This window comes from Notothenia rossii (assembly GCF_949606895.1).
Source record: "Notothenia rossii genome assembly, chromosome: 1".
NCBI classification, from domain to species: Eukaryota; Metazoa; Chordata; class Actinopteri; order Perciformes; family Nototheniidae; genus Notothenia; species Notothenia rossii.
The window spans coordinates 37,123,556-37,139,013 of NC_136912.1; the positions used below are offsets into that span (position 1 = coordinate 37,123,556).

The following is a 15,458-nucleotide window of genomic DNA, read 5'->3' on the forward strand; positions in this document are numbered from 1 at the left end:
CTCTATGAGCCCAGATACGATTACTTTTGCTCCTCGAGAGGCAGGCCATTTTGGCTTTATGCACCACTGAGCAACTTTCATAGGAACCTTCTTTGTTGGACAGCTTCTCTACCCCACTAGTTTACCCTGATATGCTCGTGTTTTAACAAGAGACTTCCCAGGTGAGACCTCAGTGACCCACCTCGTGTCTCCTCCACAGCCAGTTTGTCACAGATCTGCTTCTCGTAGTTGTTCAGATGCTCCAGGGCCTCCTTGTAGAGGCCTGCCTCCCTCAGCACCTGGTTCTGGTACAGCAGCAGCTCGCTGTACTCGTAGTCCACTTTGTCTGGAGACGTCTGGACAAACAAATGGGTATGAAATCAATATTATTAACGGTTGCCTAGTCACGCCAACCTGTTGTGTAATATATACAGTGGGGCAAAAAAGTATTTAGTCAGCCACCAATTGTGCAAGTTCTCCTACTTAAAAAGATGAGGCCTGTAATTTTCATCCTAGGTATACCTCAACTATGAGAGACAAAATGAGAAGAAAAAAAAAAATCCAGAAGATCACATTGTCTGATTTTTAAAGAATTTCTTTGCAAATTATGGTGGAAAATAAGTATTTGGTCAATAACAAAAGTTCATCTCAATACTTTGTTATATACCCTTTGTTGGCAATGACAGAGGTCAAACGTTTTCTGTAAGTCTTCACAAGGTTTTCACACACTGTTGCTGGTATTTTGGCCCATTCCTCCATGCAGACCTCCTCTAGAGCAGGGGTTCCCAAAGTGGGGGTCGCGAGATGATTACAAAATAATAATGGAAAATTCAAAAAAAAGAAATTCAAAAAAAGAAATGTCATTATTTATTTTAATTTTAAATATTATTAATAATAACGTTTGCATAGACATTTTCAGGGGCGGACTAGCCATCTGTATAATTTCCCCGCAACGAGGCTCCCCCTTTGACAATCCACTAGCGCAGTGTTTCTCAAACTTTTTCATACCAAGGACCACTTAACCAATAAAAAACACTCATGGACCACCTAACTCCACAAATATCCAACAACAATAGGCCTGCTTACCCATTCCAACAGTATATAACAAATTACAGCCTGATAATGACAGCTTAACCTTCTCTATATCGCCTCGTTCACACATTAAATCAACAATACAAATACAAGGGAAGATTGCGGTGCGCTCAGACGCTGCGGCTCACAGCTCTCCGTTTTGGTTGTGCACGGTTTGTTTTTTGTTAGTGTGCGTGAACACCCTAGAACAGGCGAATTACATATACAGTCGCATGGACTTATTTGACATAGGGATAAGTCGTCGCTCTGACATCACAGCCGATTTCCACTGGACTAACAACATCCCGGAGGACATAGCGAGACCGCTCGGGTCTCCCTGGATTGTTTTCGGGCCTGTGAAGCAACGCAGGCGCCGGAGGGAGAGGAAGCAGAAGCGAGGTTGCCGTGCAGGCCTGCTTGCTAGGCTAAGGAAGCGGCCGCACCGACCACCAAGCCTCTTCCTCGCAAATGCCAGGTCCATCGTCCACAAAATTGACGAACTGGAGGTACTACTAGCTGCTAACACGAACGTACGCGACTGCTGTGTGATTATCATCACAGAATCCTGGCTACACCCGCGGATTCCGGACGCAGCAGTGCAGCTACCAGGCCGCTCTACCCACCGCTACGACAGGAACAGCGCTTCCGGTAAGAGCCGAGGGGGTGGTCTGTGTGTTTACATCCACAACGACTGGCGCATGGACAGCAGGGTTACATATACACATTGCTCTCCCGACCTGGAAGTAATGTCTATCATGTGCAGAACCTTTTACCTGCCCAGAGAGCTAACGGTGGTGATAATTAACACTGTTTATATCCCACCTGATGCTAACGCCAGCATTGCACTTGACCACCTCCAGAGCTTAATAAATAAACAACAGAGGTCCCATCCGGAAGGAGTTCATATTGTAGCTGGAGACTTCAATCCTGCATGTCTAAAAAATGTGCTTCCCAAATGTATACAATATGTACGATGTACCACCAGAGGAAAGAACACACTGGACCGGGTGTATACTAACCTGAAGCATGCTTCCAGAGCGGTCCCACTCCCCCATTTAGGACTATCTGACCACCTCTCACTGCTTCTCCTCCCAGCTTACACCCCCCTCAGAAGTAAAACCAAGCCGGTGGTCAAATATATCAGAACCTGGCCCGAGGGGGCACTCTCACAACTGCAAGACTGCTTTGAACACACAGCATGGAACACATTTGAACAGACAGACTTGGAGGAACACACAGAGGCTGTCTTATCCTACATCAAGTTCTGCACAGACACTAACTGTGGAAAAACACATTCGGGTCTACCCAGACCAAAAACCATGGATGACAAGAGCGGTGCGGTCTCTCCTGAGTTTCCGTGACACAGCCTTCAGGTCGGGGGACGCAGCCCAGTACAGCTTGGCAAGGGCAAATCTGAGGAGAGGCATCAAGGCTGCAAAGGAGGACTACAAGGGAAAAGTGGAGGAGAATCTCGCTCATAACACACAGTGCGTTTGGCAGGGCCTTCAACAGCTAACCAACTATAAGGGTAAAACATCTGGCACTACTAGAGCTGACGCCCACCTTGCAGAGGAACTAAACCACTTCTTTGCCCGCTTTGAGGCTAGCAGACCCCTCCACTTTTCTACCCTGCCTCTGTCCCTGCAAACTACCAGCTCCATACCACCTCCCACTCTCAAAGAACATCAGGTGAAGCATCCGCTGAAGTCTGTGAATCCTGGAAAAGCCACAGGACCCGATGGAGTACTCGGAAAAGTACTCAAAGCTTGCGCTGACCAGCTTTCAGGGGTCCTGACCAGGATATTCAACCTGTCCGAGTCACAAGCTTGCATTCCATCCTGTCTGAAAACGGCTACCATCATCACTGTCCCCAAAAAGACACCAGTCAGAGAGCTCAACGACTACAGGCCCATAGCCCTAACATCGCCCTCGACCCTCATCAGTTTGCCTATAGAGCCAACAGATCCACGGATGATGCCATCGCCACGGTCCATCACACAGCTGTGAGCCACCTAGAAGGCCCAGGCAACTATATAAGGATGCTGTTTGTCGATTTTAGCTCAGCTTTTAACACCATCATACCTGACATACTAGTGGAAAAACTGTCAAGCCTAGGTTTCCCCTCCATCTTATGCGCCTCGATTAATAATTTCCTTACAGACCGTCCTCAGACAGTGAAAATAGGCCCTTACTGCTCCTCCACCCGCACCCTCAGCACTGGCTCCCCACAGGGCAGCGTGCTGAGCCCTCTACTCTACACACACACGACTGCTCTCCAATTCACCCCTCCAACTCCATTATCAAATTTGCAGATGACACCACTGTTGTCGGCCAAATATATAAGGGAGACGACGAGTCGGCATACAGAGACGAGGTCCTGAAGCTGTCTGCGTGGTGTTCAGCAAACAACCTACATCTGAACACAAGCAAAGAAATCATCATAGACTTCAGAAAACACCGTCCAGAGCACGCCCCCCTTCACCTCAATGGAGAGAGTGGAGAGGGTCTCCAGCTTTAAGTTCCTGGGGGTTCACATTTCGGAGAGCCTCAGCTGGACAGCACACACCACAGCAGCAGTTAAGAAGGCCCAGCAGCGACTACACTTCCTGAGGGTGCTTCGGAGAAACCGACTGAACAAGAAGCTGCTGGTGTCCTTCTACCGGGCGACCATCGAGAGCGTGCTGTCATACTCCATCTCGGGGTGGTATGCAGGATGCTCAGCTGCGGACAAGAAAGCCCTGCAGAGAGTGATACGGATGGCAGAGAAAACCAACGGCTGCCCGCTGCCCTCTCTGGAATACATCTCCACCTCCCGCTGCCGCAACAGAGCTAACAAAATCATAAAGGACAGCTCTCACCCAGGTCACAGACTGTTCTGTCTCCTGCCTACTGGGAGGAGATACAGGAGCTTCAAGTCACGGACAAACAGACTCAAAAACAGTGTCTACCCCTGGGCCGTCGGGCTGCTCAACCACCACATATAATGCAATAACCGTAACCTTTCTCACACATACACACACACTTTTAAATTCACTTTATATACTATTTTTATATCAATATTTTTAACTATTTATTCCCCCGTATTTTTGTATGTTGTCTGTCCTATTGCCGTGTTTTTTAGTTTTATGTATTTGTTTGTATTCTTTGCACACCGGGACAGAGTTGCACTCTGAATCTCGTTATACTCTTTGTATAATGACAATAAAAGGCTTTAACTTAACTTAACAACTACAGATTGTATAAGCATTTAGTTCAAATGCGATTTAAAATCCTCTCAGGTTTTACACCTTTTATTATGAAATGTAAACTACATTTATTAGGTAGTATTATTTTAAACACGAGTTTATGTCCGAGCCAACACTCAGATTGTTGGCTACTGAGAGATATGCAAAATACACCGCGTGTAGTACGACACAAACCTCCGCTGTGGATTTTCAAAACAAAATACAATAAAACTATGGTCGAGTTTAACTCTCTGAGGCCTGCATGGTCTGTCTACAAAACAAAAATAAAAAAACGTTTATGCAGCCCCAACAACAGCCTCTGATCATCAACAGACTTCACGCAATGCTTTATCAGATGCATATATTAGATAATAATCTCTATCTCACTCCTAATACATCTAAATCTACTTTCAGCATGGATAAATGTTCATAAAATACATCCATTGTTTGTTCTATATGCTTCTTTAAATCCTAAAAAACACATCGTTTTTCTAGAACAGATTACAAATCGCCTGAAAATGGTACAAACAAGTGGCAATATGCTTGACGGAGGTGTTGCGCTGGGCTATATCATGCATTCGAAAGTGAAACTTAAGCTCGCTCCATTGCGGAGATATTCCCGCGAGAGTGCGGAAAACTGAAATTAATTCACTAGCCTCCACCCCCCCCCGTCCCTTCCCGTCGACAGGGTGTCGCCAGTCTCTGGCACTGTTATTTTGGGGGTCGCGGGCTGAAAAGTTTGGGAATCCCTGCTCTAGAGCAGTGATGTTTTGGGGCTGTCGCTGGGCAACTCAGACTTTCAACTCCCTCCAAAGATTCTCTATGGGGTTGAGATCTGGAGACTGGCTAGGCCACTCCAGGACCTTGAAATGCTTCTTACGAAGCCACTCCTTCGTTGCCCGGGCGGTGCGTTTGGGATCATTGTCATGCTGAAAGACCCAGCCACGTTTCATATTCAATAAACTTGCTGATGGAAGGAGGTTGTCACTCAAAATCTCACGATACAGCTCTTTGGTCTTGGCCATAGTGGAGTTTGGAGTGTGACTCTTTGAGGTTGTGGACAGGTGTCTTTTATACTGATAACGAGTTCAAACAGGTTCCATTAATACAATTAACAAGTGGAGGACAGAGGAGGCTCTTAAAGAAGAAGTTTCAGGTCTACGAGAGCCAGAAATCTTGTTTGTGACCAAAAACTTATTTTACCGAGGAATTTACCAATTAATTCATTAAAAATCCTAAAATGTGATTTCCTGGATTCTTTCCCCCCATTCTGTCTCTTTTTTTCTTCTTCTCATTGTGTCTTCTCATAGTTGAGGTATACCTAGGATGAAAATTACAGGCCTCTCATCTTTTTAAGTGGGAGAACTTGCACAATTGGTGGCTGACTAAATAATTTTTTGCCCCACTGTATATGGCACAAAGATAGGAAGCAGAATGGTCTTATCAGGAGCAAGCCAGAGAATGGGAGCTTTATTGTAGTAATATATTTAAAAGCTTTGGGGAAAAAGAATGCCAGGCTTAAAAGCACATATTAAAGTCTTTGATCAATAATCAAGTTTGATAGATGTGATGACAAAGTGACAATACAACCACAGTTTTTTTAGACAAAGGCTTCAGAGGTTCACCAGTGGGGCATTTACTGACGTATTTAAATGCTGTAGATCAAAAACGAGAAATCTGCTAAGCCAACTCATCTCTGGGTTTAGGACTCATTCTTGCACAACTCCATTGGGTCTAACCTGTTGTGTTTTCCGGAACTCCTCAATGATCTTTGCGGCCATCTCGTAGTCTTCCAGGAGGTGATAGGCGATGGCGTAGCCGATCCAAGAGGCCCGCTGTGCTGGACGCAGCTGCAGCAGCTGGTACCGCGTCTCCTAAAAAAGATATACAAATGCAGGTTTATCTTGCCATGCTTACCATCACAACTAATTGACAAAACAATGAACTCTGACCCCTGTTTGACAAATCTCATGAGTCCTAAAGAATTAGTACATTGATGTGTAGAAGGGATGCCAGAAACAGACCATGATCAAATTCGAAAATCGGACAGCCCTGGCGAATATTAATTGATTATTCGCCGCCGCGGACCCCCACCCCCCTGCACTTTGCGCAGCCTGCGCTGCTGGCTTCCTCCAAGTTTACAGTAAAACAAACTGGTGGTGTGACCAATGGCCATTTACAATTATTAATACTATTACTAGCATTAGTCTATATTTTGGTTGAAACTAAGCCAGGAAAAAAATTAAAAACATAAATAATAATACAAAAATATATAAATAAAATCGAATTAAAAATATTAATTTTCGATTATGGAGACTAACGAATAATCGAATAATCGATGGCATCCCTAATGTGTAGCTGGGGGGATTAGATAGTTACTACACCATGTTGTTTCTAGCTGGCTCAGGGAGAACCTAAAACATAAACCTAATACATTTGGACTATTTGTAAACCAGTCTTTGATCTTCATACCTCTTACTAACAGTGATGCAAACACACATATGGTGAAAAAAGAGAGAACTATTCGAAGCAGAAAAAAAAAAGCGTAATATACCATCTGACAAAGGCCTGTGCTATAATCCTTCAATTAACTGGCTATTCTTTATAATATACTCACATCAATAGGAGACAGAGATGTTAAGTTATAAATCAAGGGTTTTTATTATTATTTACAGCAGGGGTGGGTAACCTTTTTCCTTTCAATTTTGAAAACATCCTCCGAGGGCCGTACAAATGATTGAACTCAACCTCTGCTTAAAAAAACTGAAATCACAGCCCATTAATTTGGCCTTTCTTTCATGCTGTGCAAAGAAAAAGCAACCTCTTAATCCAGATATCTCACCATGACTCGCGCATGCATGCACCCATGTGTTTTTGCTGATGGGAACTTGGGTCCCCCTTGCAGTGCCTACACTCCCTTCAGACGAGACATAACCACGTGAAGACACGTGTTGAGTTCAAGGAACCTGTCCTTGGCCAGGAAAAACAGGCACTCCCTTGTTTAATTATTTTGCGGTCTCGATTTCTTCTTCTTTTCTGAAGTGAGAAGTTGTCTGTCAGTCGGACTGACGCTTGGACCCCCCCCCCACAAAACAAAAACTCTTCGGTTCTCCACGAATTACACAAGTCACCCAAATCAGTGTTAAAAAAGCGGGAGGCGCCGAAAAGCGACTAATTTGCATCACTGTACTAATAAGCATCTAAATCCCAGGCTGTGTCCTGCGAAAGCTGTTCTACATTGCGAAGCCTGGCTGTAACCTGCGACTGCCTACTGATATGCTCAGTCCTCCCCTAAATCAGTGCCAAACTTGGTCCTGGATAAGGCAGAGCGACAGATGGGAGTGTGTATTCCACAAAGTTATTTTATTCTCTTATTACAAAGTAAAGTTGCCAAGTAAGGGATAATGTGAAATGACTAACTAATTTTTTTTTTTTAAGCCACTTCAATTAGACTTTCACTAACTCTCGTGTAAGCCATGCGCATTGGGTGTGTGTGTACTTGTATCCTGAGGGAAACAGGGAAGGAGCTTGGGAGCGGCAAAAGTGAAGTGCCAAGGCAAGTTTACACATGTTAAATAAAACAATGTAAAGCAATCTGAAAAGTAATTTGAGCCGTGTTCCCTATACATTTTGATGAGGTCACTAGAATGATGCTACGATCATAAGCATCACAGGATCAAATACGAAAGCACCGCTCATGAACCCCCTGGCAGCTCACCCTGTAGCCCTCCAGGTCTCTCATCTGGATCTGCAGCAGGGACAGGTCTCGGAGGATCTGCAGGTTGTCCTTGTCCCACTTCAGAGCGTTGCGGTAACACTTGATGGCTTCGTCATACTTCTTGTCCGAGCGCTGCAGTAGGCCGTAAACGTGCCAGCCTGGTGCACGAGGAGTTATGGAATAATCTCCATTGATTCTGATGAAATCAAACTATTATTAAAAAGGTTATAAACAAGAGTTGTGATCACTAACGAAGCTCTCCTGGTTAGAGTGGACAATCAATTTGACTTAAACCTCTGTATATAATGTAATATGTTGCAGTGTCTGTATTGTAGCACAATGTGTAGATTATAACTTCAACTTCCTATGTTTATATACACTATATACATAATTGTATTATATTGATCATTTACATGACATTTTACATGAACTACGTTTTTTTAACAGATTATTTTTCATTTTAAAATTGAGCAACTGTCACAAAACCCTATTTCCACCAGGATAAATCAACTATTCTTATTGTGTTATCAATCACTTCATAATGATTATTTGAAATAAAATAAATACATTTTCATAAGTGATATAATGCGAACAATTGCCCACATTTTTTTGTTTAAATAGAGCTTGACCTAATCAAACATTTTATTATTATATGGTTGAATTCTTTAATCTAAAAACAGGTCAGAAAAATGTCCATCACACTTCCCTGGAGGACCAATTGATCAAAATCTCTTCTGATTAATATTAATGTTGATTTGCTTTCTAGTCTCTGCTCTTCAAAACTTATCAAAGTAAAAACGACAAAATCACAACATATTTACCACAGGTTCTTAAGCTAAAGAGTGACTGGTTAGGTTAAAAACGACAGCAGTGTGTTTCCTGCTCAGAGAAGAGTTGACTATGGGATTAGGCGGCCCAGCACTATCTGCTGGAAGAATTAACAGATTTCCCTTTGGCCTGGGAGTCAAAGGGAGAGACAGACAGAGAACAGAGAAGTGCTGACTCAGAGCTCCACAATGTGTGGCATCTCAAGGTCCTTCATTTTTTCAAGAGAGACACACCAGCTCAAGGTTTTACCCACTTAACCTGGAGCATATCTACTTTAATAACACACAAATGATGACGTGGGTAAGGATACAGACATGGCTCTTGAGGTCATTGCGCAGGCCTCTTCTCACCAGGTCGTAGGCCTCCTCCTTCTTCCCCAGACAGTTCAGGGTCAGTCCCTTCATTGCCAGGGTCTCTGCAGGTAGACAGTGAAACACCACACAGTGAGAAATATGGAACATAATATTGCCTGCTTTTCATCCATCTATCCATTCAAATGTCTGATGCTTACCTCCATGCTCTGCAAACTTGGGATTGGACAGGATTTGTTTGCAGAACTTGAGCCCGTTTCTGTACTGCTTGTGTTCATAACATCGCTGTCAAAAGAAGGAGAAAAAAAGTCACAATAAGCCAAGAGAAGTGGAGTGACATTTCAGAGAGAGACAGAAGTCATGTAATACTCAAAGAAACTAGCTCACTAGCAAAAAGGAAAAACCATGAAAGACACATTATTTCACTTTTTGAGTGGTCCCTTTTTTTTCAACTTTAAGAGTTGTGGTCACAAATTCAGAGCTGGTCAGTTGTTCCCCAGCAACAATATTATAACATCCTCAGAACATAATCAGACAATTACTCCAGAATTATTACATACAACTCTGCATGTGAGCTTTTATCAGGCTTCTGCACACAGCCAAGCTTAAATGTTGAATCAGATTTTTTTACTAAGACACCCACAGTATTACACCACTTTGAAGGAATTACCAGCTTTTTGCCCTAGAGTTAGTATGCAGTTTCACAATCAGTAGTATAGCACCTCTCATTTTAAGCTGATCTCCGAGTGTGTGTGAGCAATAGGAAGAGTAAAGTTGGCAGAGAGCATTTTGTTGTCCCATTGCCGACTTCACTAAAGGTTTTGAAATTGTGCATTCATTCAGTCTGTCAGAGACTTTATGAGTCAGCATACCATAATAATCTAGTGAGACATCCAACAACATCATCTCTGAACCAAACCATGTTCTGGACAGCGAATATGAATTGTTGCCATCTAATCGGAAATACAGGCTCCCTCGTTTTAATAAAGTCAGACGGAAGCAGTCCTTTGTGCACCAGTCAATTCTAACAGTAAATACAGAGCTCAATCAAATGCACGTTAAAGGGTCTTTGAGCATGTTTCTCTCAGTGATTGTGATGTTGTGTTAAATGTTTGTTTTTCTTGTATTGTGTCCTAATATATGTCCTTGTTAATGTTGCAAATGGAGCTGCTGTGACGCAAGCCAAATGTCAGACTTGATCAGACCATTTAAAGGTCCCATGTCTTGGCCATTTCTACTGATCATAATTCCATTGTTGAGGTCTACTAGAATATATTTACATTGTGCAATTTTCCAATGTGTATTCACTCTGTCCTAAACGGCTTGTTGGAGCTCCTGCCAGCAAGAAAAAAATGGAAAAAGAAAAATCTCCAACGAGGCGTTCTGGGACAGCATAGACAGGTATTTTCTGTGTTAGAGTTTTACTCGCTACAGGGTGTACTTTTGAGGGTTTGTGACTTTGCAGACTGTTTACATGCAGAAAAAGCTACATAACACACAAGGGGGCGGGTAATAATTAATTCCTAAATGTTCCCACACCACTCCGCTCCTCCGCTCCTTTCACTGGCTTCCGGTAACTGCTAGAATCCACTTCAAGACACTGGTACTTGCGTACCATGCTGCGAATGGATCTGGCCCTTCCTACATCCAGGACATGGTTAAACTGTACACCCCAGCACGTGCACTCCGCTCTGCATCAGCCAAACGGCTCGCTGCACCCGCACTGCAAGGGGGACCCAAGTTCCCATCAGCAAAAACACATGGGTTTGATATCCTGGCTCCAAAATGGTGGGATGAGCTCTCCATTGAAATCAGGACAGCAGAAAGCTTGCACATCTTCAGGGGGAGACTGAAAACTCCTCTTTTTTGACCTCACTTTGAGCGATAGAATTACTAACAAAGAATTGCTAACAAAGCACTTGTATACTAATAAAGGGCTGGCTTATCTAAAAACCAGTTGAGTAGTACTTGAAATGTTTTAGCTCTATGAAACCTGATTTACTTATATGATTCTGTTTTCTTCAAGTTTGTATTTTGTTGGTCGAACGCACTTATTGTAAGTCGCTTTGGATAAAAGCGTCAGCTAAATGCAATATAATGTAATAACCGGAAAAGCATGACATGGGACCTTTAAAGTAATATCGTATCGTAAACACAGAGCTCCAGCAGAAAGCTAAGGAAGGTAGAACATTATTTACTTTTAACCCAATTTGAAACAAGAGAAAATGCTGTCAGCAATGTCTACATTTAGTGTCAGGAAGGCACACATGCATTATGCACTAATACAGATGCCAGTATGCATACATACTTTAGTGGTACATTACATATGTAAATATAGTAAGATAAACACTACTAGCTGCCCCCCCCCCCCCCCCCCCCCAGAGTGCTGGCTGTAGGCTGCTGGGCTCGCTGCAGGGAGTGTAAACGGTAGATTCAGGGAAAACATTTTCAAAAGGTCAGACTGCTACAATCCCATCATGTGGGAAGGAAGTTGGTGTGGAAGAGGAGAGCCTCTAGGTTACTACTCATAGGATTTAGGAAGTGCTTGGAAGTTAATTGAAATGTTATCTGAATCGCAATATGTTCCAGTGAAATATCCAAACTTGTAAAGAGGCCCAATTATGCTATTTATCCAGTTTATATTTTGTACCTCTACTGTGTCATGTCTCCATGCTTTAATGTTCAAAAAGGTATTTTTTCATACTGCCTGTGCTGCAGACCCTTTAGGCACGTTCACACCGCAGTACTTTTCCCACTTTAGTTCTGATATAGTTCCGAAATTTCGCGTTCACAACAAAAAGATCCGGAACTAAAATGAGTTAATCAGAACCTTTTTTTACTCCCTTTTCCGTCCCTGTTAGAGAGCAGGGACTTTCGTGGGAGAAAAAGGTTCCTATGTCTGATTGGCTGGGCGGAATGAAAACCGAAAATGGCTTAGACCTCAGAGCGTTAAACTTGGGCCTGGGACCATAGTTTTACTGTATTTTGTTTTGAAAATCCACAGCGGAGGTTTGTGTCGTGCTACATGCGGTGTATTTTGCATTTCTCTCAGTAGCCAACAATCCGTGAGTCTGTTGGCTCGGACATAAACTCCGTAAAAAATGTAGTCTACATATGAGGTGTAAAACCTGTGACTAGGGATGGGTATCGTTAAGGTTTTAACGGTAGTACTACTTTTATCGATACCGCTTACCGGTCTTTTAACGGTACTTTTATCGGTTCTTTTGGAGAGAAAAAAAAAGGTAAACTAACTAAACAAATTGTGAACAAAACTAACATTGCTTTTTATTTAAATTAAATACATAATATTTCACATCAAAAGAAACAACAATGTTTTAACACATCGTATTAAATAATCTGATGACAGAACTGTAACCAGAATAGCTGAAACTTCAACAAAATAAATAACTCAGTTACCTCTAATCATTTACCCATGTTTGTATAATTGAGTTAACTCCGTGTGTTGCTGCTAGCATACATAACACCTGACGTGGAAACGTTACTCGTGGACGGGGCTACAGAGCTACTAGAAAGACAGTCGAACCCGGTACATTTCTCCGTCTGAATGTGGTGCACTTTTGCTAAATGTTTAGACAAATTGCTCGTGTTACCGCCCTTAAATGCTAAACTCTTATTGCACTTTAGGCAACGAGCATTGAGACGGGTAAAGTTTAACCACACCTCGGAGCGTGTTCTCCCCGCCGTCTCCTCCATGTGTGTGTGTGTGTGTGTGTGTGTGTGTGTGTGTGTGTGTGTGTGTGCGTGCGTGTGCGTGTGCGTCATACTTGCCAACCCTCCCGATTTTCGCGGGAGATTCCCGATTTCACTGCCCTCTCCCGGGGTCATATTTCTCCCGATTTCTGACAAAATCAGATTTACTCAGGACTGTTTTCACTCGGACTTTAATACAGCTACACCATTGTTTGGTTTCCATGGTAGTGCGTCTCTTTAGCAGCGCGCGCAACTGAAAGTCTGAGAGGGTGAGGAATATAAAGTCACAGAACAAGAAACGACAACTCGACCCTCTGCTCACTCTTTTCCTGTAAAATACAGGTCCAGCCTACACATATCCTCCATCAAGGATGGTGCTACAGGCCGCAAGGCAGTGCACTCACAACTACAATAAGCATGTTAATGTTAATCTAATACAGCTCCGGCGATCCACTAGCTCCCCCCCCCTCGCAGTGGTTTTGGAAATGCTCCCGATTTCTGAGGTCTCAAGGTTGGCAAGTATGGTGTGTGTTGCTGCATGTAGCAGCTGCGTGTGTGTAAACTGCCCCGCCCCCTCGCACACAGACGGGAGAGAGATCGAAAATGCTAAAGATAATCATAGACGCATTTTGCATGTTAGAAACGGAGTTGGCGACACTAAAACTGCAATATAATGTTTGTGTAGCAATAATACTCATGGAATATTTTTTACATGTCTCCAGTACCGATAAAAAGACTGCTAACGTCGGAGCTTAACGGTACCACGGCCTTTAATAATTCAGCCTCGGGGCCCGTTTAATACCGGGGCTCGGTACCCATCCATACCTGTTAGCATTTTAAATCGCATTTGAACTAAATGCTTATATAATCTGTAGTTTAACTTGTATTTGTATTGTTGATTTATTGTGTGAACGAGGCGATATGGAGACGGTTAAACTGTCATTATTAGGCTGTAATTTGTTATATACTGTTAGAGTGGTAAGCAGGCCTATTGTTTTTGGAAATTTGTGGAGTTGGGTGGTCAGTGAGCGTTTTTTTATTGGTTAAGTGGTCCTTTGTATGAAAAAGTTTGAGAAACACTGCTTTACATGCACAAAAACCTTTATAATCTACTACAGGAAAGGGAGGAAAAAAGCACAATAGGGCCTCTTTAAAAAATCCCTCCATTAGTGAGCTTGAAGAAAAATGAGGCGTGGCTGATCCCAACTCATTGCCCTTCAAATTCAAATGCAGCACAAAAGTTGAATTTCGGACTGATGAAATACACATTTTTACTGAGATTATTGGTGCAAGGGCCAACTTTAGGTTACAGTGCATGACATTAAGGATTTTGGGAGATGGCCCTGTGGGCCATCTAAGCTAATTTACAGATGGCCCTGAGCCCAATAGAGATTGCCCTGAAAAATACGCACGAACGAAATGACGCACGAAGGGTTTGGGGGGCCTCCCCCTAGAACATTTAGATTTTTGCAGTTCTTAGATGCTGTCTGGTGCATTCTCTAGACTGAATTATAAGATGAACCACCACAATATTACAATTTCAATTGTATTCTTCATTTCACTTGTTTGTATTTGCTCGCTTGCATGCCCTGCATAGCTATAATAAATACTTAAGTTGTTGGTCAAGACACTTTTCATCTGATGAAGGCAAATGCCTTCCCAGATGTAAAAAAGTAGAAAACATTACATTCAGTTGTAACTGCCAAAACAAACATTATTTACACTATTATGGACCCTGTTAAAAATGTTTGTAATGTTATCTACTGTAAATTGGTCGAAGGAATGCCTCCTTATCCAGAAGCTGACCGAGCAGACCCGAGCAGCCGAGTGCATCCGCGAAGCACACACAATGGCGACGTCAGAGTTCCCGTTAGCAAGCAAATCTAAATCTCTTCGGTCAAAATGTCCGGTCAAAATAATTTCCCTTTAGCGCAATACCGCTTCAGTTGCGCCACTTATGTGACAGACAAGAAGAGTATGTGACAGACAAGAGTAGTCAATTCTAATGTGTAACACTTAATGTGGAGAAAGAGATGTGCTGTATGGGTTGATTGTGCGTTGATCTGTTGCTAATGCCTCTGGGTTCCGGTGGGCATGTAAACAAATGCATAATGCTGCGCTATACTTTGTGGCCTCACCCAGTTGCATAGCGACACTTATTGTTTAGGTCACGGTGTCTTTTAATAAGCAGGTAGTCATATCATTAGCTAAAACTAGCTGGATCTGAGTGAAGTCTAATCTGACGGGAGAGAGAGATCAGCTGCTGCTGACGAGTCGATACGCAGCTCTGCATGATCACATGCAGCGGTGAGCGGAACAAAACACACACTTCAGGTTAGAATATCACACGTAGCTATTTTAATTACCTCTCAAACTACCTAAACTAGTTATAGATATGTTTAGTTTTAATGCATGATACTGGTATAATAGATTGCCCGATCGGGCAACCAGCAGGTGAGGCTTCATGGCCCGAGCTAAATACTAGATGGCCCCGGGCAGTCCTTAATGTCGAGCCCTGGGTTAACACTAACGGTACGTCTACACTACAGGCATCAAAAAATGCTTTCAACGCTTCGCCCATTCACTTGAATGGGGTGACGTAGAAGATTTTTAATC

At 43.0% G+C, this 15,458-nt stretch overlaps 1 protein-coding gene across 1 annotated transcript in view; it reads right to left on the bottom strand.

Annotated features, from left to right (window-relative positions):
* Window positions 1-15,458, bottom strand: part of LOC307043800 (N-alpha-acetyltransferase 15, NatA auxiliary subunit-like) — a 68,622-nt gene that overhangs the window by 14,915 nt on the left and 38,249 nt on the right. The window contains exons 3-7 of the mRNA XM_079688641.1: window positions 9,332-9,416; window positions 9,131-9,235; window positions 7,993-8,150; window positions 6,014-6,148; window positions 182-335 (exon numbers count right to left, since the gene is read on the bottom strand). Coding sequence (XP_079544767.1) covers window positions 182-335; window positions 6,014-6,148; window positions 7,993-8,150; window positions 9,131-9,235; window positions 9,332-9,416 — 637 coding nt within the window. The remainder of the gene's footprint in view (window positions 1-181; window positions 336-6,013; window positions 6,149-7,992; window positions 8,151-9,130; window positions 9,236-9,331; window positions 9,417-15,458) is intronic.